Source organism: Anomaloglossus baeobatrachus, chromosome 4 (assembly GCF_048569485.1).
Source record: "Anomaloglossus baeobatrachus isolate aAnoBae1 chromosome 4, aAnoBae1.hap1, whole genome shotgun sequence".
NCBI classification, from domain to species: domain Eukaryota; kingdom Metazoa; phylum Chordata; class Amphibia; order Anura; family Aromobatidae; genus Anomaloglossus; species Anomaloglossus baeobatrachus.
The window spans coordinates 114,578,553-114,603,244 of NC_134356.1; the positions used below are offsets into that span (position 1 = coordinate 114,578,553).

General features: G+C 45.3%; 1 protein-coding gene across 1 annotated transcript; it reads left to right on the forward strand.

Annotated features, from left to right (window-relative positions):
- The first annotated feature begins 679 nt into the window (after positions 1 to 679).
- Positions 680 to 24,689, forward strand: ARL10 (ARF like GTPase 10). Its single transcript, XM_075344510.1, has 4 exons — positions 680 to 874; positions 15,385 to 15,553; positions 22,357 to 22,532; positions 24,226 to 24,689. Exons 1-4 carry the CDS (start codon positions 728 to 730, stop codon positions 24,469 to 24,471), a joined length of 738 nt encoding a protein of 245 aa, XP_075200625.1. The 5' UTR covers positions 680 to 727; the 3' UTR covers positions 24,472 to 24,689.
- The last annotated feature ends 3 nt before the right edge of the window (positions 24,690 to 24,692 follow it).

Below are 24,692 nucleotides of genomic sequence, written 5' to 3' on the forward strand. Positions count from 1 at the left end.
TGGATGCTGAGAAGATGGCTATCATTACATGGAAACTGGGTACTGAGAGAAAGAGGGATATCAGCACATGGGAAAGCTGGGTGCTGAGGGAAAGAGCCAAATGTCAGCGTAATCATCCTGTACCTCAAGTGCATGGAGGGTGGGAGTTCCAAATTTTGCACCAGGGTCCATTGAACTCTAGTTATGCCACTGATTGGTGAAGACATTTTATTTTTCTCCGTTCATGAAAAACATAAAATTGATTACACGTGAATGACACTGGTGAAACCAGAAGCGTTTTCTTCTCTGATTGAACCCTAATCACATTGACCCTGGAGCTGAGGTATCAGGTTACCCCATAAAGCAAACAGCAACACCCGGCTTTCCACAGTTCGAGCCATTTGGAGTTTTCCCGTTTCTCAGTACAGTACGGTACAGATCCTGAAAGGAAAGGAGGAAGAACAAAACACAAACGTTACACAGGAAGAAACTCGTGTGCTGCCGCTTCCACCAGTCCCGGGCTCAGGGACTGTCCGCACCCTCCTGCTGCCCCGCAACAACAATATACAGGATGACTGGTAAGTGCCGGACCTGCTGCGGAGTCCGGACACAGGACGTGGGGCACCCTGACACGCATGCGCACAGCCGCCGGCTCAGTAGCCTCGTCCTTACAGGCGATGAGAATCAGCCCATAAGGCGGGGCAGGAGCGCTGACGTCACAACCGGGCAGGGAGTCCTCTGGAGACCGATGGCAGCGCTAAGGAACCTGTCAATGATGATCGGGGCGGCGGTGGCGGCTCTGGGGTCCGTGCTGTTCATCGCCTGGAGCCGGTATGTGCCCGGCAGGAGAAAGCGGCGGAGGACGGGCTATGAGCTGGAGTACCGGCGTGATCAGGTGAGCGCTGCAGCCTCCGCCCGGATGTTGCGCACAGGGCTGATGTGCACTCAGGGATGCCCTGCAGTAATTACGGTAGTAGCTGTGTCCTCCCGTAACCCCGACTGCTAGTGTCCACCGTGGTGGGGAGAGAGTCCTCAGCCGGCAGCGTGGAAGTATATAGATTTTTATATATATATATATATATATTTACAGTATATCACACACCCACGCCTAAAAGAAATAAGACTATGACTCTTGCCCTGGTTCTTCAATTTACAAAAATAAAACTCCAAATAAATATCTACACAAATCCAAGTAGTCCCCGAACCCGATGTAGGCTCCTTGTGTCTGATCTTCCCAACCCCCCCCCCTTTTGAGTATTTGCAAAAAATAAGGGAGGCTGATGTTTTGGGTCACAGTGCAGGGACATTTTGTTGGTGACTGCAAAGTGATACTGCGATTTGGCAATGCCCTAGGAGACCGCTGGCAGGGCCAATTCTGGCTTTTCTAATGACTGAAATATTGCCTCTCTCACTTAAAGTGGTGAACGAGGGTATTTGTTATTGTTTATTATTTCTAATAAAGGATTTTTTCAGTGTGTGTGTTTATTAACTTTAATTTACAGGTTAATCATTGGGGGTGTCTCATAGACGCCTGACATGATTAATCTAGGACTTCTTGGCAGCTATGGGCTGCCATTAACTCCTTATTACCCCAATTGCTAACGCACCAGGGCAAATCGGGAAGAGCCGGGTAGAGTCCCAGAACTGTCGCATATAATGTATGCGGCAATTCTGGGCGGCTGATGACTGATATTGTTAGGCTGAGGGGCTCCCCATAACGTGGAGCTCCCCATCCTGAGAATACCAGCCTTCAGCCATATGGCTTTATCTGGCTGGTCTTAAAATTGGGGGGGGACCGCACGCCGTTTTTTTTAATTACTTATTTATTTTACTGCACAGCATAGACACGCCCACCGGCTGCTGTGATTGGGTGCAGTGAGACAGCTGTCAGCGTGGGGGCGTGTCTGACTGCAACCAATCATAGGCGCCGGTGGGCGGGTAAAGCAGGGAATACGAGATTGAATAATGAGCGGCCGGCTTTTTCAAAAGAGGAGAAGCCACCGGAGCAGTGAGAAAGCCGTGCAGCGCCGCGCTGGTGATCGGGGATCGGTGAGTATATGAGAGAGGGGGATAGACCGACATGGACAGAGAGTGAGGGACAGAGATAGTGACCGACCGACCGACAGAGAGAGAATAGAGACCGAGAGGGAGAGGCCGACTGACAGAGAATAGTGATTGACAGACATTGTGAGACATCACTCGTTTCCAGTGTTTTAGGAAACATGCGAGAAATGTATTTAGAAAATCGGATGTCACTAGGATGGTGTGAGTGCTGTCCCGTGACATCCAATTTTTTTTTTACACGCTCCCATAGACTTGCATTGGAGAGACTCGCAGTAGAAACTCGCAAAAAAGCAGCATGCTGCGATTTTTTTCTCAGTCCGATTTGGACTGAGAAAAAAATCGCAAATGCGAGCTGAATCATTGACTAACATGTGTCCGATTCCAATGTGAGATTCTCTCGCATTGCTCTACTGCGACAAACTCGCAAGTGAGAAGCAGCCCTTACACTGAGTGCGTAGAGTGTTCAGAGTAATGCAGCTTGGTGTTTTCACCACTGTCCTCTGACCACCAGTGGTGACAGCGGTGGTCAGGTATTGCTGATCTTGTTTGGGGGCTGCAATCCTCCAGACAGATTGCGTTTTATTTTGGCAGGGTTTTTTTTCCTCCCTATTACAAACTGTATTTAAAAAGAAAATGAGAAATCTTATTTATGTAACAAAACTCACGTGTTCTGTGAATCGCTTCTAGTAGTACTTTACCCTTAAATATTGTAAAGTGTGGAATGTTTGCAGAGCCATAAAATCTGATAGCGTTCCAAGAATGCCCCATTACTCCAGGCTCAGACAGTCTTTAGACACCTAGAAATTGTATAACTAATGGTGATGAGTGAGCGTGCTTAACACTGCTTGGTAGTCAATGGGATGGAGCATTGGAGTGCTTGAGACGCTCGGTACTCGATCTAGTATCCTTGTGCTCAGGCGCCAAGCTCGAGTCATGGCCCTGCTAAACATGTGGCTGCTAAACGTGGTGAATACATGCCAATCACTTTAATGCCATTGCCGTGTTGGCCAGCCGCATTGCATCATCTGGTCTATATAAGAGCTGGTGACTCCATGCTCCGTGCTATGTACCTGGAAATAATGTAGGGAGAGGTTCTGCTGGAGAAGGGATAATTTATTAGTGATTCTAGTCTTAAGGCCCTGTCACACACAGAGATAGATCTGCCGCAGATTTGTGATTGCAGTGAAATTGTGGACAATCAGTGCCAGGTTTGTGGCTGTGTACAAATGGAACAATATCTCCATGATTTCACTGCAACCACAGATCTGCCAAAGATTTATCTCTGTGTGTGACAGGGCCTTCATAGTCGCTAATAATATCGCTCTTAGTTGCATTAAGTGTAGGGCAAGCTGCTGGAGAAGGAATAGTGTATTAGAGGCATGTAAGCAAGGATGCTAGCCTTACAGTCCTTGCTGCTATGTTAACCCAAAAGTCATTTTCAGGCAGAATTCAAATCTATTCTATTTAATAATAATACCGCTATTACCTGCAATTAGTATAGGGCAAGCTGTTGGAGAAGGGATAGTAAATTAGAGGCATATAGGCAGGGACTATAGCCTTACAGTCCTTGCTGCTGTAACCTAAAACCAAAAGTCCTTTTCAGGTCTATATCGATCCTATTCCCTATTAATACATGTGTTAACTGCATTCAACGTAGGGATAGCTTCTGGAGGAGGGATAGTTTTAAATTAGAGGCATATAGGCAGGGTATATTGCTTTATAATTCTTCTGTAAGTATACTGCTGTGGCTGCAACCTGGGTTTGTCTGGGCAAGGGTGATTTTCTGGAATACTTGTTGGAGTAAGGAGAGGAAGGCACACCGGGTAAAATAGTGGTAAATGGGGATCCAGTACCGTGGGATGGCCTTCTAATAATTGAGGGAGGGCTGCCTGATGGCCCTCAAAAAATGTGATGCGAGGGCCGCATGATAACCCTCTTGATATGTTGTAGGAGGAGGGCAAGAAAAATAATAAACCATGAACCATATACTCTATTTGGGATGGGAATATACCAGAAAAAAAAAGTAACATTCGATTAGGCTTTTTGTTCCACTGCTGTTATCCAATGGGGTTGAGAAGTCCGGGCCAAGCCAAGACTTTTTATTTTTAGAACAGTCAGCCTGTCAGTATTTTCAGTTGATCAGTTATTATGCCCTCAGCGGCACTAAAAAACCACTCTGACCAAGCACTAGCGATAGGGCAGGCCAGCGCCTCGAAGGTGTAGAGGGACAGTTCATGCCACATTTTTGGTGTGCTTGGGAATAAACCAGAAAAAAAGAACATATGAATTTGCTTTGTTCCGCTGCTGTCATCTGCTGGGGTTGAAAAGTCAAAGGCAATCCAAGCCTTGTTCATTTCGAGAACAGTCAGCCTGTTGGCATTTTCTGCTGACAGGTGGATGCAGCTATTAATTATGCCCCTAGCGACACTAAAAATTCACAGAATCTATTAAAGCAAGGAGGGAGCAGTGACTGCAGCATCAGATTTGCCTCTACGCCGTGTAAAAATATAGATTCATGCAATGGGAGAGAGGCCCAAATGCATCTCTTGTGTGAATAAATCGACAAAAGGACTTATGGTGGTCGTTTCCCCAGGATAGGTTGGAGAAAGGTCTTCATGTAGATAAAAAAGATTTGAAGCCTTGGGTCTGACTGAAGCACTTAGCCAGCATAGCAGGAACTGCCTCCAACCTTACCTCGAGAAAATAAGAGTCCGATGCCGGAAGGTCCTTGTTGTGTCACTTGTACTATGAGTAGTGGCCTCTTATCCCGGACGCCTTTTTGTTGACCACATAGGTCACCTAAATGTATATGCTTTCTGAGGCCTTACTCTCTGTTTGTTCCAGAGTGTATTGCAGTGCCTCCTTCTGTGGAGTGCACACGGTTCCTGACTGAAAATGGAAAACTGCATTTTGTTTTAAAGGAGAATGTTAATGCTTTAAGCGTTTTTTCGCCCTTGAAAGCAATGAGAAGGTGCAAAAACACTGTTTGAACATGTCCTAATGGGTGGACCTCCTTTTTAAATTTGCCTTACAAGTCATTATACAGGAAAGAATGTTTGATAACATGGATTTTACATGAAAAAAAGTTATTTTCAGTTTGGTATGTGTTATTGTCAGTCTGTAAAAGTGGCATAATACTCTGACAACATTATCAGCAGCGACCTTGGAGTCAGTGATTCATCCAGACGTCTTCCCCATGCTGTTCCCATTCCATTTGAGCAGTCTCCATTCATTTCAGTGATGTTACTGCCCTTCAGACCTCCTGGGAGGGTCTGCAAAAAAATGCTAGAGTTTCCCATTGACTTCCATTATACTTGTTACTCGAGACGAGCACCTGAGCAGTCAGATTTGCTAGATTTGAGTACTGAGCACTCTAGTATTTTAGTGCTTGCTCGTCACTAATAACTAATGTTTCTGGAAAAGTGCCAAGCTGATGTAAGGAGACTTAGGCTATGTGCACACGCTGCGTTTTTTTGACGCTGCGTTTTTGTGCGTTTTTGGCCGCTAAAAACGCACAGAAACGCACCTGCGTCGAAAAAACGCGGCAAAAAACGCATGCGTTTTGCCGCGATTTGGTGCGTTTTTTTGCTGCGTTTTGCTGCGTTTTTGCTCACTGCGTTCTTATGCGTTTTTTATCAGTGAACAAAAAAAAAAGGTCTGATGTCATTTCCTTCAATGTGTTCTTCATTCTCCACTAGTGTATGCAGAAGAGCAGACAGCTGCAGAACTACAAGGCTCAGCATCCTCGATCCAATAGTGTATTCAGGAGAGCAGACAGCAGCTGTCGAACTACAAGGCTCAGCATCCTCCATCCAATAGTGTATGCAGGAGAGCAGACAGCAGCTGTCGAACTACAAGGCTCAGCATCCTCCTTCCAGGACTGTATGCAGGATTTCTTTGCCCCCCCCCAAAAAAAAAATGACGTGGGCTTCGCCATATTTTTGTATGCTAGCCGGGTACAGCAGGCAGGTACGGGCTGCCCCCAGCTGCCTATTTGTACCCGGCTGGGAACCAAAAATATAGGGAAGCCCTTTTTTTTAAATTATTTCATGAATTTCATGAAATAATTTAAAAAAAAATGACGTGGGCTTCGCCCAATTTTTGAGTCCAGCCGGGTACAACTAGGCAGCTGGGGATTGGAATCCACAGTGCAGGGTGCCCATGCTTTCTGGGCACCCCCGCTGTGAATTGCAGTCCCGCAGCCACCCCAGAAAATGGCGCTTTCATAGAAGCGCCATCTTCTGGCGCTGTATCCAACTCTTCCGGCTGCCCTGGTGACGGGTGGCTCGCCGGGTAATAATGGGGTTAGGGCTAGCTGTATATTATCAGCTGGCCCTAAGCCCGAAATTCATGGTGTCACGCCAATATTAGACATGGCCACCATGAATTTCTAGTAAAGATAAAAAAAAAACACAACACAGAAAAATATTTTTATTAGAAATAAAACACAACACAATTAGTGACTCCATCTTTATTGAAATAAACCCCCCTCCGCAGTAATCCTGGGTTAGGGTCCCGCGCCGTCCAATCCGGATCCAATATCATCTGATCGGTTTGCTGGAAGGCAAAGCGATCAGATGATGTGTCAGGATCAAGTGCCTGAATCCCATCACACATCAGCTGATTGTATAAACGCCGATTATACAATCAGCTGATGCATCGGTGCAAAAAAAAAAAAAATAATAATACTCACTTATGTGCTGATTACCGATTACCGGCAGCTCCTGCAGCGATGGGGCGGGAGTCTGATCCCGTCCGATCGCTGCTGCAGCAGCTGCCGGTAGGATGAAGTCTCCTGACGCATCCGCTGATACCGGCCGGGCGCCCGCGTCAGCCCGAGACTCGATCAGCTGATGCGTCAGGTGACTGCATCAGGTGATCCATCGCCAGGTCCTGTAAGCAAGGTCCTGCATCCATCGGAGCTTTCCCTGCCATCTGCACACAGCCGGAGCGGGGGTGGCGATACCGTGAGAGGAGATGGGAGCGGGCATGGCACCGGGAGTCTGCAGACAGGTGAGTATAACTTTTTTTTTTTTTTTTCTACTGTTAACTTTTGTTTTCGCAGCCGCTTCCACCTCCTGCCTGTACATGGCGCCGCACGGCAGCATACATGCACAGGACGGGAGGTGGAAGCGACGGTGACGGTACCGGGAGGATTCACGCTTCTGTGTATACTGACAGAAGGAATCCTCTTCCTGTACACGTCACTTTACTACCCACCTCCTGCGTTTATAGCTGCGTTTTTGGTCATAGAAACGCACCAAAACGCAGCTATTTGCGTTTCTCATTGCGTCTTTCAACATCCCATTGAACTCAATGGATGAAAAGCGCAGTGAAAAACGCGGGAATAATTGACATGCTGCGTTTTTGTGGTCACCACAAAAACGCAGCTGAAAAAAAACGCTGTGTGGGGACAGCAAAAATGAAAACTCATAGACTTTGCTGGGGAAGCAAAGTCATGCAGTTTTGAGGCCAAAAACGCACCCGAAAAACGCGCAAAAACGCCGAGAAAAACGCACCGTGTGCACATAGCCTTATAGGCCTGCAGTGTTCCTCTGTGGATTTTTAAGTATGCAAATAGCCTCTTTAGACAGAAGAGGCTTTGATCTCTGGTGCCATTTATTTGATGTAGCAATCCTAAGGCTATGTGCCCACGCTAGAATGTCCCTGCGGATTTTTTTGCCTGAAAATCTGCGACTTTCGCGGCAAATCCGCACCCGCGGATTTGCCGCGGATTTACCGCGGATTTGCCGCGGATTTTGATGCGGATTTTTTTTTTTTTTCTTTCCCCATTCAAAGCCAAACATCCGCACCAAATCTGCACCAAACAATTGACATGCTGCAGATTTTTCCGGATCAAAATCCGCGGCAAATCCGCCGCGGAAAAATCCGCAGCATGGGCACAGCATTTCCAAAATACCATTGAAATGGCTTGGAAGTGCTGCTGCTGCAGATTTTCGGCAAATCCGCGGTAAATCCGCGGCAAAATCCACGGTAAATCCGCGGTAAATCCTGTAGCGTGGGCACATAGCCTAAAAGTCAATATAGACCCTTTTAACAAGCCTTGCCACATGACTTGGAGTAAAGGCCCAGTCACATACGACTTACCAGCGATCCCGAAAATGATGCGATCTGATAGGGATCGCTGGAAAGTCGCTGGGAGGTCGCTGGTGAAATGTCACACAGTCAGATCTTACCAGCGATGCAGGAGCAATACAGGTCGCAGTAGCGACCTGTATAACGATCTCAGCAGTCACTGTGACCCTGTCACACAGTGTCAAACACAGCGATGTGTCCTGCCCAGCAGGACATCGCCTTTGAAGAAAATGGCCTGGACCATTCTGCAACGACTAGAGATCTCACAGCAGGGGCCTGATCGCTGGTAGATGTCACACATAACGAGATCGCTAACAGGATCGCTACCGCGTCACAGAATCCATGACTCAGCAACGATCTCGCTAGCGATCGCGTTATGTGTGACGGTACCTTAAGATGCAAAACCAGAAACTCCATTTGTAGACTTTGTTTTTCAGGTAATTCCCCTCCTCATAGGACATGAGAGGCCTCTGACTGGGGATCTAAGGAGGAATGTTTCTTTTTGTGGCCAGTGCAAAACTGGCGTAAGGAGACTTATAGGCCGTGCAATGCTCTTCTGGGATTTTAAATATGTAAACAGCTGCAATCTCTGACATCACATGGCTTTACAGCTAAACTAACATTTTTCATAAAAAATAAGTGTTGAGCTATGTTCCCACAATAAGTTTTTGGTGAGTTTCTGACGCTGTGTATTTTCGCTGCTTCAAAATTACAGTGTCTCACAGTTCCAGCTAATGCTGCTTTCACACTTCTGTTTTTTGCCGTCTGGCACAATCCAGCAAAAAAACTGATGCAACGGATCCAGTGAAAAAATGGATCCATTGCATCAGTTTTTCCATGCGTTCCTTCTGTTTTTTGAAGGATCCGTTGTGATACTGAGCATGCGCAATTCAAAAAACCGCCTCCATCGTTGGGGTCCATCATATGCCGGATGATGACTGATCCGGCGCCCATAGGCTTTCATTGTAACTCACACCGCACAGATCCAGCGCCATACGCTTTTTCGCCAGAGACAAACGCTGCAAGCAGCGTTCCATCGGATCAGCTATTTACGCCGAATACGGCAAAAGCTAGATGCAACGCAAGGCCATGCGGCGCAATCCAGCGCGAATACAAGTCTATGGGGGAAAGGACTGATCCGGCGGCAGCACACGCCGGATCCGTTCTTTCCGTTTTTTACCGCATTGTGCAGCACGGCAAAAAACGGATGTGTGAAAGCAGCCCTAGTGGATGGATTTATAGAAATCTCCTGCCCCTGTACTTCTTTATTACTCAGTGTAAAATGATCTGCTATGCGTGTTTCAAATCCACATGTCACACTCTTGCGGGTGCGCTGAGTTTTCTGTGCAGATTTTCTCCATAGACTTGCATTAGATGCAGAAAATACGCAGGGAAAAAATATGCACATGCGTTTTGAGTGTTTTGTGTGGGAAATCCATAAAAAAAAACCTATGTACACCATGTTCAAAATTATTATGCAAATTGGATTTAAGTGTCATAGCAAATCATTTTTTTTTTTCAATGAAACTCATTGATGGTATTGTGTCTCAGGGTTCTTTGGATCACTGAAATCAATCTCAGATACGTGTGATAATTAGTTTGCCAGGTGAGCCCAATAAAAGGAAAACTGGATGTTCCACAATATTAAGCAGGCCACAGTTTTCAAGCAATATTGGAAAGAAAACTGATCTCTCTGCTGCCGAAAAGCATCAAATAGTGCAATGCCTTGGACAAGGGATGAAAACATTAGATATTTCACAAAAAATTAAAGCGTGATCATTGTACTGTGAAGAGATTTGTGGCTGATTCAGAGCACATACGTATTTGTGCTAATAAAGGCAGAATGAGGAAGGTTTCTGCCAGGCAAGTCCATCAGATTTATGAGCAGCTGCTAAAAAGCCATTACAAACCAGCAAACAGATATTTGAAGCTGCCGGTGCCTCTGGAGTCCCTCGAACCTCAAGGTGTAGCATCCTTCAAAGGCTTGCTGTGGTGCATAAACTTATTATTCGGCCACCCCTAACTAGTGTTCACAAGCAGACACGGTTGCAGTGGGCCCAGACATACATGAAGACTAATTTTCAAATAGTCTTGTTTACTGATGAGTGTCGAGCAACCCTGGATGGTCCAGATGGATGGAGTAGTGGATGGTTGGTAGATGGCCACCATGTCCCAAGAAGGCTGCGACGTCAGCAAGGAGGTGGAGGAGTCATGTTTTGGGCCGGAATCATCGGGAGACATCTTGTAGGCCCCTTTAGGGTTCCTGAAGGTGTGAAAATGACCTCTGCTAAGTATATAGAGTTTCTGACTGACAACTTTCTTCCATGGTACAAAAAGCAGAAACGTGCCTTCAGAAGCAAAATCATCTTCATGCATGACAATGCACCATTTCATGCTGCAAAGAATACCTCTGTGTCATTGGTTGCTATGGGCATAAAAGGAGATAAACTCATGGTGTGGCCACCATTTTCCCCTGACCTCCACCCTATAGAGAACCTTTGGAGTATCATCAAGCAAAATATCTATGAGGGTGGGAGGCAGTTCACATCAAAACAGCAGCTCTGGGAGGCTATTCTGACATCATGCAAAGAAATTAAAGCAGAAACTCTCCAAAAACGCACAAGTTCAATAGATGCAAGAATTGTGAAGGTGATATCAAAGAAGGGTTCCTATGTTATGGCCTGTTAGGATGTTTTGGATTTAAAGGGAACCAAACATCAGGATTTTCATGTATAAGGTGCAGCCAGTGCAGTACTGGCACTATCAGGCACAGGTTGCACATACCATTAGGGTGTAGCTCGGGTGTTTAGTCAGTGAAATCCAACTTTATAAAGTTTGAAAATTTGTGCACTTTTTGATTGACGTGTGCACCACTCTCCTAATGTCCGGGCGTGTTATGGACGTTTATCCCCGCCACCTGTTCCTCCCTCTCACTGGCCGTATGTAAATTTCTCTCTTCAGAAACATGGCGCTGGAGTTGGCACCTGCGCATAGCGCTCATCTCCGGCACCATGTTTCTGAAGCCCGCTGTACTTAGTATTTTGCAGGAGAGGGCGGCGCATGCGCCCTCGCTTCTTCAGATCCCGTTGTGACTGCGCGTGGTCACAACAGGACTGCAGAACAGCTGATGAGAGGACGCGATTAGCTGCAGGTAATCGCGTCCTCTCATCAGCTGTTCTGCAGTCCTGTTGTGACCGCCCGAGGTTTTTTTTTAATTTTGAAGATTATACTGTTATCATTGGGAGGATTCTTAAAAAAATTCGATGTATACTCTAATAACGGGTGATGACTTTTTATTAGACTGACTGTCATTTGCACTGTCCATTTAGGGAAAAACAGAGAAAAATATAATTTGCATAATAATTTGGAACATGGTGTATTTCAGTAAAGTGTTGTCAACTCCAAATACCAGGAAGTAACAAAAACAAAGCAGCTTTAGTTAAAGCATGATATAGAAAAACACAACAGGGAAAAATCCTGCAAATAACCTAATTGACATAATTGGTGTAGAATTTCTGCTAACCAAAAGCTCATCGTGGGAACGTAGCCTTAGGCAATGTGCACATGCTGCGTTTTTACCTGTGGTTTTTTTTTTTTTTTTTTTTTTCTTGCAGATTTTAATCAATACGGCTAGGAAAAACGCATCCCAGCAAAGTCTATGAGAACCCTGACTTGCTGTGCACATGCTGCTTCTTTTATCCTTGCAGATTTTGCTGTACAATAAAGAAACAGCAGCATGTCCATTCTTTTTGCCTTTTTTTTTTTTTCTGCAGATATAATCCATTGTAGTGCTTGATCACTACAATGGATTATATCTGTCAGTTTTGCACTCGCAGCACTGACACTTCACCTCACACACTATGCATCCAGCATGGTCTGTGAGGCGATCCATAGCTCAGAAACCCGGGGTCATCATGGTGATGACCCAGAGTTGCCATGGCAGCGATCGGCTTCCTGTGATCGCATTACAGGGACCAGATCGCCAGGGAGAGGTAATCGACTACTCTCCCTGCCTCCTAAATGCTGCTATTGCATTGATTGCAGCATTCAAGGGGTTAAACTGCCAGGAGCTGCACGAGCACCGCTCTGGGCAGTGACTGCCTGGTCCTGGCTGTATCATCAGCCAAAGACCTGGCGGCAATCGCAGGGGTACAGCATAGGGAAAAAGACAATTTGAAAAATGCCAGAAAAAAAAAATGCTTAAAGTAAAAATGCGATGTTTTTTTTTTTTTTTTACTGTTGCATTTTTCCTGATTAAAACATGCAGTTGTATGCAGAAAATCTGAACATCAGTCTGCTCCGTGGGCACATATCCTTACAGACTCAGCAATCAGAACAAGCTGACTCACACTCACCTCTCCATACTGTGATAGACAGGATGTGGAAGAAATGGTGCAATATATTTGAAGAAAACAATGGTTTGTGTGTTTTTAAAAAAAAAAAAAAAATGGGTGAACAACCCCCTCTAAATCTGCCCATAAACATTACAATTTATTCCCATCTCATTTGTATCTAGTGAGCCCCTTGCATATGGTAAAACTGGACTTTTTGGCTTATACCAAGGTGTGTGTTTTTGGGTTTTCTTTGTGGGGGGTTTTTGTGTCATGCCTGGGTTTCGCAATATAATTGCATAACATTTGTTTTTCTGCCACACATTTTCAGCACATTGGCATTCTGTGAACATACACTATGTAAATGGCCTCTTCCAAGAGAAAAATAGCAGAGCCTTTCTACATTGGTGGCATTGACCGCCGGTGTAATGAGTATGTGGGTCTCAAAACATTTTCCCAACAGATGAATTTTGAGGAGAAGGACCCCACCTGCCCAATTTGGCACTTGTGATCCTTTTGGTCTCCATAAAGTAAGCCACTGCCAGGAGTTTGGAGTTATTGGCTGAAGCGTGTTTTGTCCGATAGATATCTATTATGAATGGGAGGTTTCAGGATTTAGAGTAAACCAGAAACTCCATTTGCAGATTTGTTTGGGGGTTTTGCCCCCTCACCAGTGCAAAGCAGGAGGAGAAATAGCTGGCTAGGTGAGAGGCCTCTGACATCGGGTCTAATGGGGAACGTTTTTCTTTGTAAAGAGCCAAGGAGATGAAGTAGGGAAAAAAACAAACAAATTGAACCTAATTTACAAAATAAGTGCAGAAATTCTGTACATCAAATACCCATAGTGGACTCTAAGGATGCACAACTTATGGTCATATCTCTGTTGCACATTATACTTGGGAATGTCATTGTAAGACTGAATCTGTGAATCATCGCAGTACTATATTGTCTATTGCCATTCTGTTAGAGCAAGGATCCCCAATCTGTGGCTCAGGAGCCAAATGGGCTCAAAGGACTATGAAGAGTGACTCGCGAGACTGAGGTGTGGCTCGCGGTTGTTTGCCAGTTTGGTGCATTCACACCAGGTCTAAAAAACAGTGAGGCTATGTGAGCACGTTGCATTCTGCCGTGACAAATATTCCGCAGCTTTTTGAGTTGACACCGCATGTGCGTTCCAAAACGCAACCGAAAACTGCATTCTGGATATCGGAGTGGATGCAGAATTCATGCGTTCTGGATGTTTGCTCTCCCATAGACAGAGTGAGAAAAGCATCCAAAACGCAAAAAAGAAGTGACGTTGCTTTTTAGAACCCAGCGTTTTGGCAAAAAATTTCAGCATGCAAATCGCCGCGTTCTAAAACGCAACGTGCGGATGGAATTTGCAAAATTCTCAGACTTTGCGGGGGACGCAGAACATATGCGTTTACGCAGCATTTTAAAACGCTGCGGAAATGCATGAAAAATGCACACAGCCTTAGAAGTGCAGGTCTCCCATTGGGTACACACATACTGGCCTTAGAGATGTATGAAGTGCTAAGCTGGAGTGACTGATGCAAAAATGCCTAATGAGGATAAGGTGGGAATCCATATATACAAGCATATTGCCTTGGTGTAATTACTGTTGGAAAGCTATGGCCGTCATTTTTCTGATAATGGCAGCTCAGATCTCAAAGAAAATTCATCAGCAGGTTTTTGCTATGTTATCTGAGGACAGCGTGCTGTAGGGGTTAAAAGAGACCTAAACCAACTATGCCTCTCATAAGTCTATGTGCTGTTTACTTCAACTAAAGGCTTAATCACCTAGTAGTTATCATTGCTTTGACTGTCCCTGCTGTGATTGACACCTCACTGTCAATGTACAATCTCTATAGGATAGGAAGCCTGGTGTGGGCGGGGACAGCCCTCTCAGCTCTGCTACATGACTAAATCTAAAATGTCTGATTTGTGAGAACGGCTTCAGCCAGTAATCCAAGGGTATGTGCACACGTTGCGTTCTGCCGTGACAAATATTCTGCAGCGTTTTGGATGCATTGTGAAGGTAGAATGGATGCAGAATTTATGCGTTCTGGAAGCTTCCTCTACCATAGACCGAGGGGAAAAGCAACCAAAACGCACAAAAGAAGTGACATGTTCCTTTTTAGAACGCATTGATTTTTATCAAAAATTTGACATCCAAAATGCTGCGTTTTAAAATGCAAGGTGCGAATGGAATGCTTAATTGTCATAGACTTTGCTGGAGAAGCAGAACGCATGTGTTTACGCTGCAGTTTGAAACGCTGCGTAAACGCATGAAAAAACGCAACGTGCACACATAGCCTAAGTGATACATCGCTGGATTCAGGATCTTTGTCTACATTATGCTGCTCTGAGATGAAATAGCAAACACTTGCTGACAGACTCCCTTTAAGAGTCTGGAGATTTTTATTGCTTGCAGCTATTCACTAACTATGGAGTCTCTGTCTGTCCCATTAAACTAGGGTCTACTTAATATATTTGGACCCTGTAAATTAGTCATTACATAGTTTGAGGGACTATCATGTAATTACATATTTTAGTAGTTTTACTTTAAAGGGGTTGTCCACACAAGTTAATTGTGGTAACTGTGTGCAATGTACATACCATTAGGATTTAGCTTTACTTGCTGGTTCCAGTGATTTGTGTTCTTGCAGTCTGTCACATGCCAACTAGAGTCTCTGCTGCGTCGGGATGTTGTCCTATATTCAGTCTACCTCAATGTCCTGAATCGGACCTCGTCATCATAAGCATGGGATGATCTCCTTCATTTAAAGAGCACCCCATTAGAATGGAGGATTTTTTGCTTGCTGGTATGTCGGATAATCCAGATCGAGCTGTAGGCGAGATCTTTGATCTTTCAGTACACTCCTTTCATTCTTTTCTTTTTGTATTTCCCCAGGACAACTATTTGGACCGGCAGATATTGGTGCTGGGTTTGGATGGAGCAGGTAAAAGCAGTATAATCCATGCCATAAGCACCAACACCACCAGGTCCAACTCTGCACCGACCCATGGCTTTAACACAGCCCAGCTTCTCAGCCAGGGACTGAGGATTGAACTCTTAGAGGGTAAGTTTCCCCGGAACACTGAATTGCTTGTAAGTAAATGGATGTCGGTCACCACGACCATAGTCCTTTATTATAATAGCAGGATGTATCAGTGGGAGTCTGGCAGCAGGTTTTTGCTATGTAATCTTAAAACAGCATGCTGCAAGGGTTAAGATCTGATTTGTTGTTTATATATAATGTTGTTTAAGCAGCAGGACTTATCATTGCTTGGACTACAACATGCCCCCCTCGTCCGACACCTCACTGTCGATGTACAATCTCTATAGAGAGCCTGGTGTGGGCAGGGACAGCTCTCTCAGCTCTGCTACATGGCTAAATCTAAGAATTCTGATTGTCAGAGCGGCTGCAGCCAGGAATCTAAGTGATACATCATTGGACTCAGGCTCTCTTTGACTACTTTGTGGTGGTGGTGGTTGGTTGCTGTGGTGGTTGTTTGTTGTGGTAGTAGGTCGTTGTGGTGGTAGTTGTAGTAGGTGGTGGTGGGTAGTAGTAGTAGTTGGTTGTAGTGGTGGGTAGTAGTAGTAGTAGTAGTTGGTTGTGGTGGTGGGTAGTAGTAGTAGTTGGTTGTAGTGGTGGTGGGTAGTAGTAGTTGGTTGTGGTGGTGGGTAGTAGTAGTTGGTTGTAGTGGTGGTGGGTAGTAGTAGTAGTTGGTTGTAGTGGTGGTGGGTAGTAGTAGTTGGTTGTAGTGGTGGTGGGTAGTAGTAGTTGGTTGTGGTGGTGGGTAGTAGTAGTTGGTTGTAGTGGTGGTGGGTAGTAGTAGTAGTTGGTTGTAGTGGTGGTGGGTAGTAGTAGTTGGTTGTGGTGGTGGGTAGTAGTAGTTGGTTGTAGTGGTGGTGGGTAGTAGTAGTAGTTGGTTGTAGTGGTGGTGGGTAGTAGTAGTAGTTGGTTGTAGTGGTGGTGGTGGGTAGTAGTAGTAGTTGGTTGTAGTGGTGGTGGTGGGTAGTAGTTGGTTGTAGTGGTGGTGGGTAGTAGTAGTTGGTGGTGGTGGGTAGTAGTAGTTGGTTGTGGTGGTAGTGGGTAGTAGTAGTTGGTGGTGGTTGTTTGTTGTGGTGGTTGTTTGTTGTGGTGGTGGTGGTTTGTGGTGGTGGTTTGTGGTGGTGGTGGTTTGTTGTGGTGGTGGTTTGTTGTGGTGGTGGTTTGTTGTGGTGGTGGTGGTTGTGGTTTGTGGTGGTTTGTTGTGGTGGTGGTGGTTTGTTGTGGTGGTGGTGGTTGTTTGTGGTGGTGGTTGTTTGTGGTGGTGGTTGTTTGTGGTGGTGGTTGTTTGTGGTGGTGGTGGTTGTTTGGTGGTTGTTTGTTGTGGTGGTTTGTGGTGGTGGTTTTGTTGTGGTGGTGGTTGTTTGTTGTGGTTGTGTGGTGGTGGTTGTTTGTTGTGGTTGTGTGGTGGTGGTTGTTTGTGGTGGTGGTGGTTGTTTGTGGTGGTGGTTGTTTGTTGTGGTTGTGTGGTGGTGGTGGTTGTTTGTGGTGGTGGTGGTGGTTGTTTGTTGTGGTGGTGGTGGTGGTGGTGGTTGTTTGTTGTGGTGGTGGTGGTTGTTTGTTGTGGTGGTTTGTGGTGGTGGTTGTTTGTTGTGGTGGTTTGTGGTGGTGGTTGTTTGTTGTGGTTGTGTGGTGGTGGTTGTTTGTGGTGGTGGTGGTGGTTGTTTGTTGTGGTGGTGGTGGTGGTTGTTTTTGGTTGTTTGTTGTGGTGGTTTGTGGTGGTGGTTTTGTTGTGGTGGTGGTTGTTTGTTGTGGTTGTGTGGTGGTGGTTGTTTGTTGTGGTTGTGTGGTGGTGGTTGTTTGTGGTGGTGGTGGTTGTTTGTGGTGGTGGTTGTTTGTTGTGGTTGTGTGGTGGTGGTGGTTGTTTGTGGTGGTGGTGGTGGTTGTTTGTTGTGGTGGTGGTGGTGGTGGTGGTGGTTGTTTGTTGTGGTGGTGGTGGTTGTTGGTGGTGGTGGTGGTTGTTTGTGGTGGTGGTGGTGGTTGTTTGTGGTGGTGGTGGTGGTTGTTTGTGGTGGTGGTGGTGGTTGTTTGTGGTGGTGGTGGTGGTTGTTTGGTGGTGGTTGTTTGTTGTGGTGGTGGTTTGTTGTGGTGATTTGTTGTGGTGGTTTGTTGTGGTGGTGGTGGTTGTTTGTGGTGGTGGTGGTGGTGGTGGTGGTAGTAGTAGTAGGTTGTAGTGGTGGTTGTTTGTTGAAGTCCATTGAAATGAATGAGTCCATGATGATCACACGTTTGCTGCAGTGCCTGTCGTATTAGGCTCAGTTTGGGGGTAACAGAGGGGGGGATTGATAAACCTATGCCTTTTTTTTTTTTTTCTCCTTTATTTGATTTTATGACCATAACATTAGAATCCTAGAATTGCTGAGATGCGTCCTCCTTACTAATGGCGTTATCTATCCTGGATGGCCACAGCGGTGAACCTGAATTTCATTTTAAACTGACCTTCTAGGCCCCTTTCAGTTTTGTCTTTGCACCCTTTTATGGTGTAGTTTTTGGGATTTTTCATGTTCACCTAATTTCCTCTTTTAATTTGTTCTTTGTTTAAAGTCTTCCCCTTGTGCGTATGTTTTTCTTTTTACATCCTTTGCCATTGAGTTTAGGATTTTCGGGTGATACATCATATACAACTTTTCAAAAAGTTGCAAAATGTGATCAGAAACTCAAATCTTCCCACCTTTAGAGTGACTTTATCCACACCAGAATTCTTATTTGTTTATTTTTGCTACGTTTGGTGAAATGTACAACTTGGACAAATAGAAATTGTGTAAAACTTGATGAATCTGGAATGCAACTTGAAAAGTTTGGCGCAAAACAAAAAACTGCAGTAAGTACAAGACTTAAAGTGACTTAAACAAACAAAAAAAATGTCAATGATGAATCACAGGGGTCTCCTAGATTTAAAGACCTAGCCTCAGATATTAAGGGTTAAAGTGGAAGCTTTATGTGATTGCAACTTTAACCCTTGTTGGCTCAGCTGTCAAAATTAGTCACAATTCTGGCCTTATTTCAAAAGCTGCTATAGCTGAAACACTGATGAAAAGCCCCTTCCCCCCGACCCTCCTGACTTCAGCCAATGTGATGGAGGAGAGGGGGCGCCAACAGAGAGACCGGACAAGCTCATGTGCAATGCTCCTCCAGGCTTGTATAAGGCCTCGGTTCCACTTGCGTTTTTGCACGGAGCAGTGCAATCCGATAAAACATCAGATTGCATTTGCACCAGTGTAAAACTCTGGGGTTGTGTCTATCTGCGATTGATTTTCTCATGTCTTTTCGTCATGAGAACTGAATCGCAGCATGCTGCGTTAGGTATCAAGTCTCGGCTCACACTAACCCATACAAGTCTATGAATGTGTGTGAAACATCGCACTGCACTCGGATGTCATCCAACTGCAGTGCGATGTACGCAGAGACAGGCCGAGGAGGAGATGGGGAGAAAGTGCTCCCTCCATCTTGTCCGCAGCTATGATATGATCACAATATCTATAAACTTCTTGTTTCTGCAAAGAAAGTCTGTGAAGGATATTCATGGTGATATGTCTCAGACATTAGGGGATCAATGCCCTTCATATTCCACAGTTGCCAAATTTAAAACGGACCACTTCAGCACCAATGATGAGGAACGTCCTAGATGGTGCTTGTTCTGGAGATTGTCGATGCTGTGCACATCATCATACTGGAGAATTAATGAATTTCAGCTAAAGCAGTAGCAGACATCATGGGGATTTCCCGTGAGTGTGTTTGTCATTATCCATGAACATTTGGACATCAGGAAGCTATCTGCAAAATGGGTCCCCAAATGATTGACAACAGATGAGAAGCATGCGAGTGAAAACTTCCCGGTCCAGTTGTCAGCGTTTCCGGACTGAACTTCCTTGATCGACCGGTCACTATGGATGAGACCTGAATTTGTTTGTATGACCCTGAAAATAAGGAGTAGTCAAGAGTGGAGGCACAGTGGTTCTCCTCATCCAAATAAGTTCAGGGTGCAGAAATCAGTCACTTTTGTGATTGGCGTCTGTGTTCTGGGATAAGGAGGGCGTGCTGCTAGTAGACCACCTTCAAAAGGGTTCCATCAATGCAAGGTATTACATTGAACTTTTGGAGCAATTGAAGGTAGCTCTGAAGGACAAAAGGTGCGGCAAACTGTCCAAAGGAATCTTGTTCCTGCAAGACATCGCCTCCGCTCACACTGCACAAGCAACCATGGCAAAACTGGCAGAGCTTGGCTTCAGCTGCTTAATCACCGACCTTATTCATCAGATCTAGCTCCCTCTGACGATCATCTGTTTCCAAACCTGAAGAAACACCTCAAAGGTACCAAATTTCACACCATTTCTGATGCTATGGCTGCTACGGATGCCTGGTTTGAGGCACAACTGAAATCCTTCTTTTTGCTAGGCTTACAGAACTTGGAATACGATGTAAAAAGTGCGTTGGTGGAGAGTATGTGGAATAAATGTAAAGTTTCATCATCCTAAAGGCCACGTCTCACTAAGCGACATCGCTGCTGAGTCACGTTTTTTGTGACGTTGCTAGCGATGTTGCTGTGTGTGACATCCAGCAACGACCTGGCCCCTGCTGTGAGGTCGCCGGTCATTGCGGAATGTCCTGGACCATTTTTTGGTCGTTGCTCTCCCACTGTGAAGCACACATCGCTGTGTTTGACAGCTAGAGAGCAATGATCTGTATGTGCAGGGAACCGGCTTCTGCGGACGCTGGTAACCAAGGTATACATCGGGTAACCAAGCAAAGGCTTTGCTTGGTTACCAGATATTTATTTACCTTGGTTACCAGTGTCCGCAGCTTCTAGAAGCCGGCTCCCTGCACATGTAGCCAGGGTCCACATCGGGATACTAAGCAAAGCGCTTTGCTTAGTAACCCGATGTGTACTATGGTTACCAAGCACAGCGTTGTTACACGGGTGGCTGATCTCTGATCGCTGTGGAGATCTGCCTGTTTGACAGCTCACCAGCGACGCTCCATCGATCCCTGCCAGGTCAGATAGCTGGTGGGGTCGCTGGAGCGTTGCGAAGTGTGACGGAACCTTTACCCAGACAGAAATGAGTTAAGACAAAGGCTTATCAGCAGCTCTTTATCTTCTATCACCAGAGCTCCTGTAGGTCTCCTTCCGTTTGTGACCTGCCAGTAGCTCCAGTGTTTAATGGAGGGCGCTGGAGGTTACAACTCAATACAAGTCTGAGAGCCTTGTTCTAGCTCCGAGTTGAATTGAGAGGTTGTGATATTACATCTGACTTTCAGCCAATCAGAAGTGACGGACACCAAATGGCAGCGCTGGACAGGAGCTGTGCTGAAAAAAGGTGAAGATGCTGCTGGAGGAGTATAGGATTAATGACTTTAGGTTAAAAATAACACTCCAGCGCTAAAAGAAAAAAAAAAAAACAAAACAATGCTGGAATCGTGCTTTGATGCCAGTTGGCAGAGGTCAACAGAGCTTCAGATGTGCACTGAGGGATCATTAATTGATCAGAGCGTGTAGGCTGCCATTTTTCTCAGTAGCACATCCACTGTTTACACAGCACAATGCACTGTTTGTTCATGATAATTGATCAGTGTAAAGTACCTTAAGAATTCAGAAGAGGCCTAAAGGTGACAGTCCCTGCTCTCACGTGATGAACTCACATTTGTTTCACATCCGGCCATGTAAAGTTAAACACAGAGGTGGTTGCAGCCCGATTGCTCAGTTTTTAATAAAACCCTTTTGGATTTTTAGCCCCCAAGATAGAGGATAATAACGACCTCTGAGGAATTTTTATATATGTGGGGTCTAAGAGGAAAACTTTTTTCCTTGTGAAGACTGACAAACCGATCTGGCTGTTAGTGGTGAGGAGTCTTGTAGCTGTAATGCTCCTCTGGGATATAGTCAAATTGTCTCTTCAGGGAGGAAGGAAAAGAACTCTAGTGCCACCTATTGGAAGTAGCAGTCCTAAAAGTCAAAAGTGGCCCTTTAACAAGCTTTCTACTTCCAATAGGTAATACTAGAGTTCGTCTCCTTCCTCTCTGAAGAGACAATTTGTATTTGTTAGGCCTCTTTCACACATCCCTGAAAAACACGCACGTGTTTCACAGACGTGTCAGAGGTGTGTTTTGTCCTCAGTGACCCGTGTTTATGGCCTACGTGTGTTATCTGTGATAACACATGGAGAACAGGAACTTTCTGCTCACCTGTCCCTGGCATCGCTGTCCGTGGTGCTGATCTTCGGTCTCTGGTCCTGCCGACTCCCCGCTACTGCTGTTTCTGGCCTCAGTGAAGTCAATATTCAATGCGGTCGGAAGCAAGTGACAGAAGCGGCAGAGACAGGAGGAGGGCTGGAGAAGGTGAGTAATGTTTTTTGTTTTTCTCTCAAACGCATGTCTTTTCTCCGGTGCATGTCACACGGAACACATCCGTGTGTTACGTTAGACACTTTTGCGTTCGTGCGACACCCGTGATGCCGGAGAAAAACAGACATGTCGGCGTGAGAAACACACGGACACACGTTCCGTTCAAAAATACTTACATGTGTCCAAAACATTAGGAATACATAGGTCCACGTGTGTATGTGTCTCCGGTACGTGAGAAAACTGCCAAACACGTACCAGAGGCACGTACATGTGAAAGAGGCCTAAAGTGGCATATTCTTATGGTCCTCTTACACTACAAGAAAATCCTGAACAAGCTTTCCTGGTTAAGGTCAATTAGAAGTGCTACACGTCTCCATGTAGCTGAAGCCTTAGGCTGATACTTATACACTGCATTGATTTTAGAATTGAAAAATGTAATTTTTGAAAGCAGAAAGTGACTTGATTTATACTAAAGCTGTCCTTTATTGTAGTGGGAGGCAGCCAGAACCTTCGGACCTACTGGAACCAGTATCTGAAGAAAACACATTTCATGGTCTTTGTTGTGGACTCCACAGATGACATACGCTTGCAGCTAGCAAGATACGAGTTGCATAAACTTCTAGAAGAAGCACCACACCTGCCTCTGATGGTGCTGGCCAATAAACAGGTAAACAACTGAGCAGCAAATGGATTCTGATCCTAACACAACACTGTGACCTGATGTTGCTGGATTTGACACCATGACAGAAGCATGCCTAGTAAGATTCACTACATTGCCCAAACCAGGCTAGCACCTGACTATCGCACCTATATGAGCTTGTTTTATATACCAATCCAAACCCCCATGCAGTAAGGGGTTCTCCACTTCCAAGAAAGTAGACCCCAAACTCTCCAAAATAGCAAACAGCAGTTACTGCTCCTCGGGTCGGCACCGGTTCCTCACTGCTGCTAGGTTCTTGGTGCTTTGGCTGCAGCGGCGACAGCATGCACTACCACTGTGGCTAGTGGCGTGTACCATTGACTGTAGCACAGGAGTTTAGTTCGGGGTCTGAGCTGTCAACGTGACGTTAACACTGCACCCAAATCACCTGAATTTGAGCTAGATCTGAGGAGGCTGAATACCTAAGCTTCTTATTTAGAGCTTTTATGGTCCACTTTCCTTAATATAGAGTTCCTCCTTACCTGATCTGCCTTTGTATTCTAGCTCTGCACCGGAAATAAAGGGCTAAGTGCAAACCTTGAAAAATAGCTTACAATTGTCCCGCAAGTTCTACAGTGAACTATAAATTATTTAGATTTTTTTTTTTTTAAAAAAAACCCTCATTAAAAAGGTTTTTACCACCCGATCTGAAAACCTAAGGCCATGATCACACGTTCAGTATTTGGTGAACAATGAGAGGTAAAGTCTAATAGTGAACGTTTCTATTTCTGCATTTTTCACTCATCCCTAGTTTTGGCTGACAAATCCTAAACTTGTGAACATGGCCTAATGCAGGGCCAGAGACCCAGATTCCAGTTATCTATCACTTACTTAGCTGCTTGCTGTAGTTTATATAAAATCAGTTTTATTAATAAGAGATCATCATTAGAGGAATAGTTAACCTGCTCCCATGTAGTTCTCCATATTCATGGGCGCTGCATAACCATGCACCCACCACTAATTGTCAGCTTTCTGCCTATACACAGTTTTACATGAAAAGCTGTCACAGTGGTGTGGGTGAGGTTATGAGTCCCAGAAGACAATGGCACAATCCATTCGATATCCAAAACGTGCTTTTATTTAATTCAAGAAGTGCATTAAAAAGTGCAGGCCCCCAGGGGACCACTGCCGTTTCGCACATCCTAGTGCTTCCACGGGACTCATGGAAGCACTAGGAGTTGCGAAACGGCCGTCGTTCCCTGGGGCCTGCACCCCGCTCTCTCCCCGCTTTTTAATGCACTTCTTGGAATAAATAAAACACATTTTGGATATCGAATGGATTGTGCTGTTGTCTGCTGATCTCCTGGGACTCCCATTAGAATTCTTTTCCCTCTTCAACGCGCACCCATGATCAGTGTGCTATTGGATAAACACAGCATTACCTACTCCATCCCTTCCCCATTTCAAGGCACAACGTGGTGGTGCAGAACCGCATGTTTTGGTATACCATGTCTGGGTGAGGTTATACTGAGCTCAGCAGTTGGACAAATGGTAAATCCACAGCAGATAAAACCATGCAGCAGATATCTCTGAAATTGGGGTCTGCACCCCTACATTATGCTGCTCTTAGATGGGGTGGCAAAAACCTGCAGACATATTCCCTTTAATGCTGTAGCTAATTCATACTATTGTGTCCCGCATTGACTACTTCTCTCTTCAGGATTGTAGGTCTGCTCTTAGCATCTCGGACATTTTCTCAGAGCTATCACTGCACAGAGTCGAAGGCCTAAGAGAAGTGTCGCTGCTGGGGACTAGTGCCGTGTATGATGGTTATGGAAAGAGCACCTCTATACAGACTGTACGATCAATGCTGGAGGAAAGGCTGCAAAAAATCCAGGAATCTGAGGCAAAGACTCTCCAAAACAATCACTACATGACATCTCTGTCCAGAGAGAAAAGTGCCTAATGGACACAGCCTGGGCTATGTCTCCACCGAGGGATATCGGGTGGATCTTCTTGTTTGGTGGAGAGGAAGGATCTTGGTCAGGACTGACTTACAGCTGCCATAGGTGTAATATTTGGGTGGGCTCAGAAGTGGGGCGGGCCTCACTATCACTAAAAAGTTGCTACTGATAAATTATTTTATGGACACTGTTTTTCTAAGAAAATAAAATTCTTATGGTTTGT

What these genes read in the sequence shown, in the direction of transcription:
- ARL10 (XM_075344510.1), top strand. Translation starts at nt 728, where the DNA reads ATGGCAGCGCTAAGGAACCTGTCAATGATGATCGGGGCGGCGGTGGCG. An exon ending in TGGAGTACCGGCGTGATCAG is followed by an intron (nt 875 to 15,384) that starts GTGAGCGCTGCA and finishes GTATTTCCCCAG; the next exon opens with GACAACTATTTGGACCGGCA. An exon ending in TGGTGCTGGCCAATAAACAG is followed by an intron (nt 22,533 to 24,225) that starts GTAAACAACTGA and finishes TTCTCTCTTCAG; the next exon opens with GATTGTAGGTCTGCTCTTAG.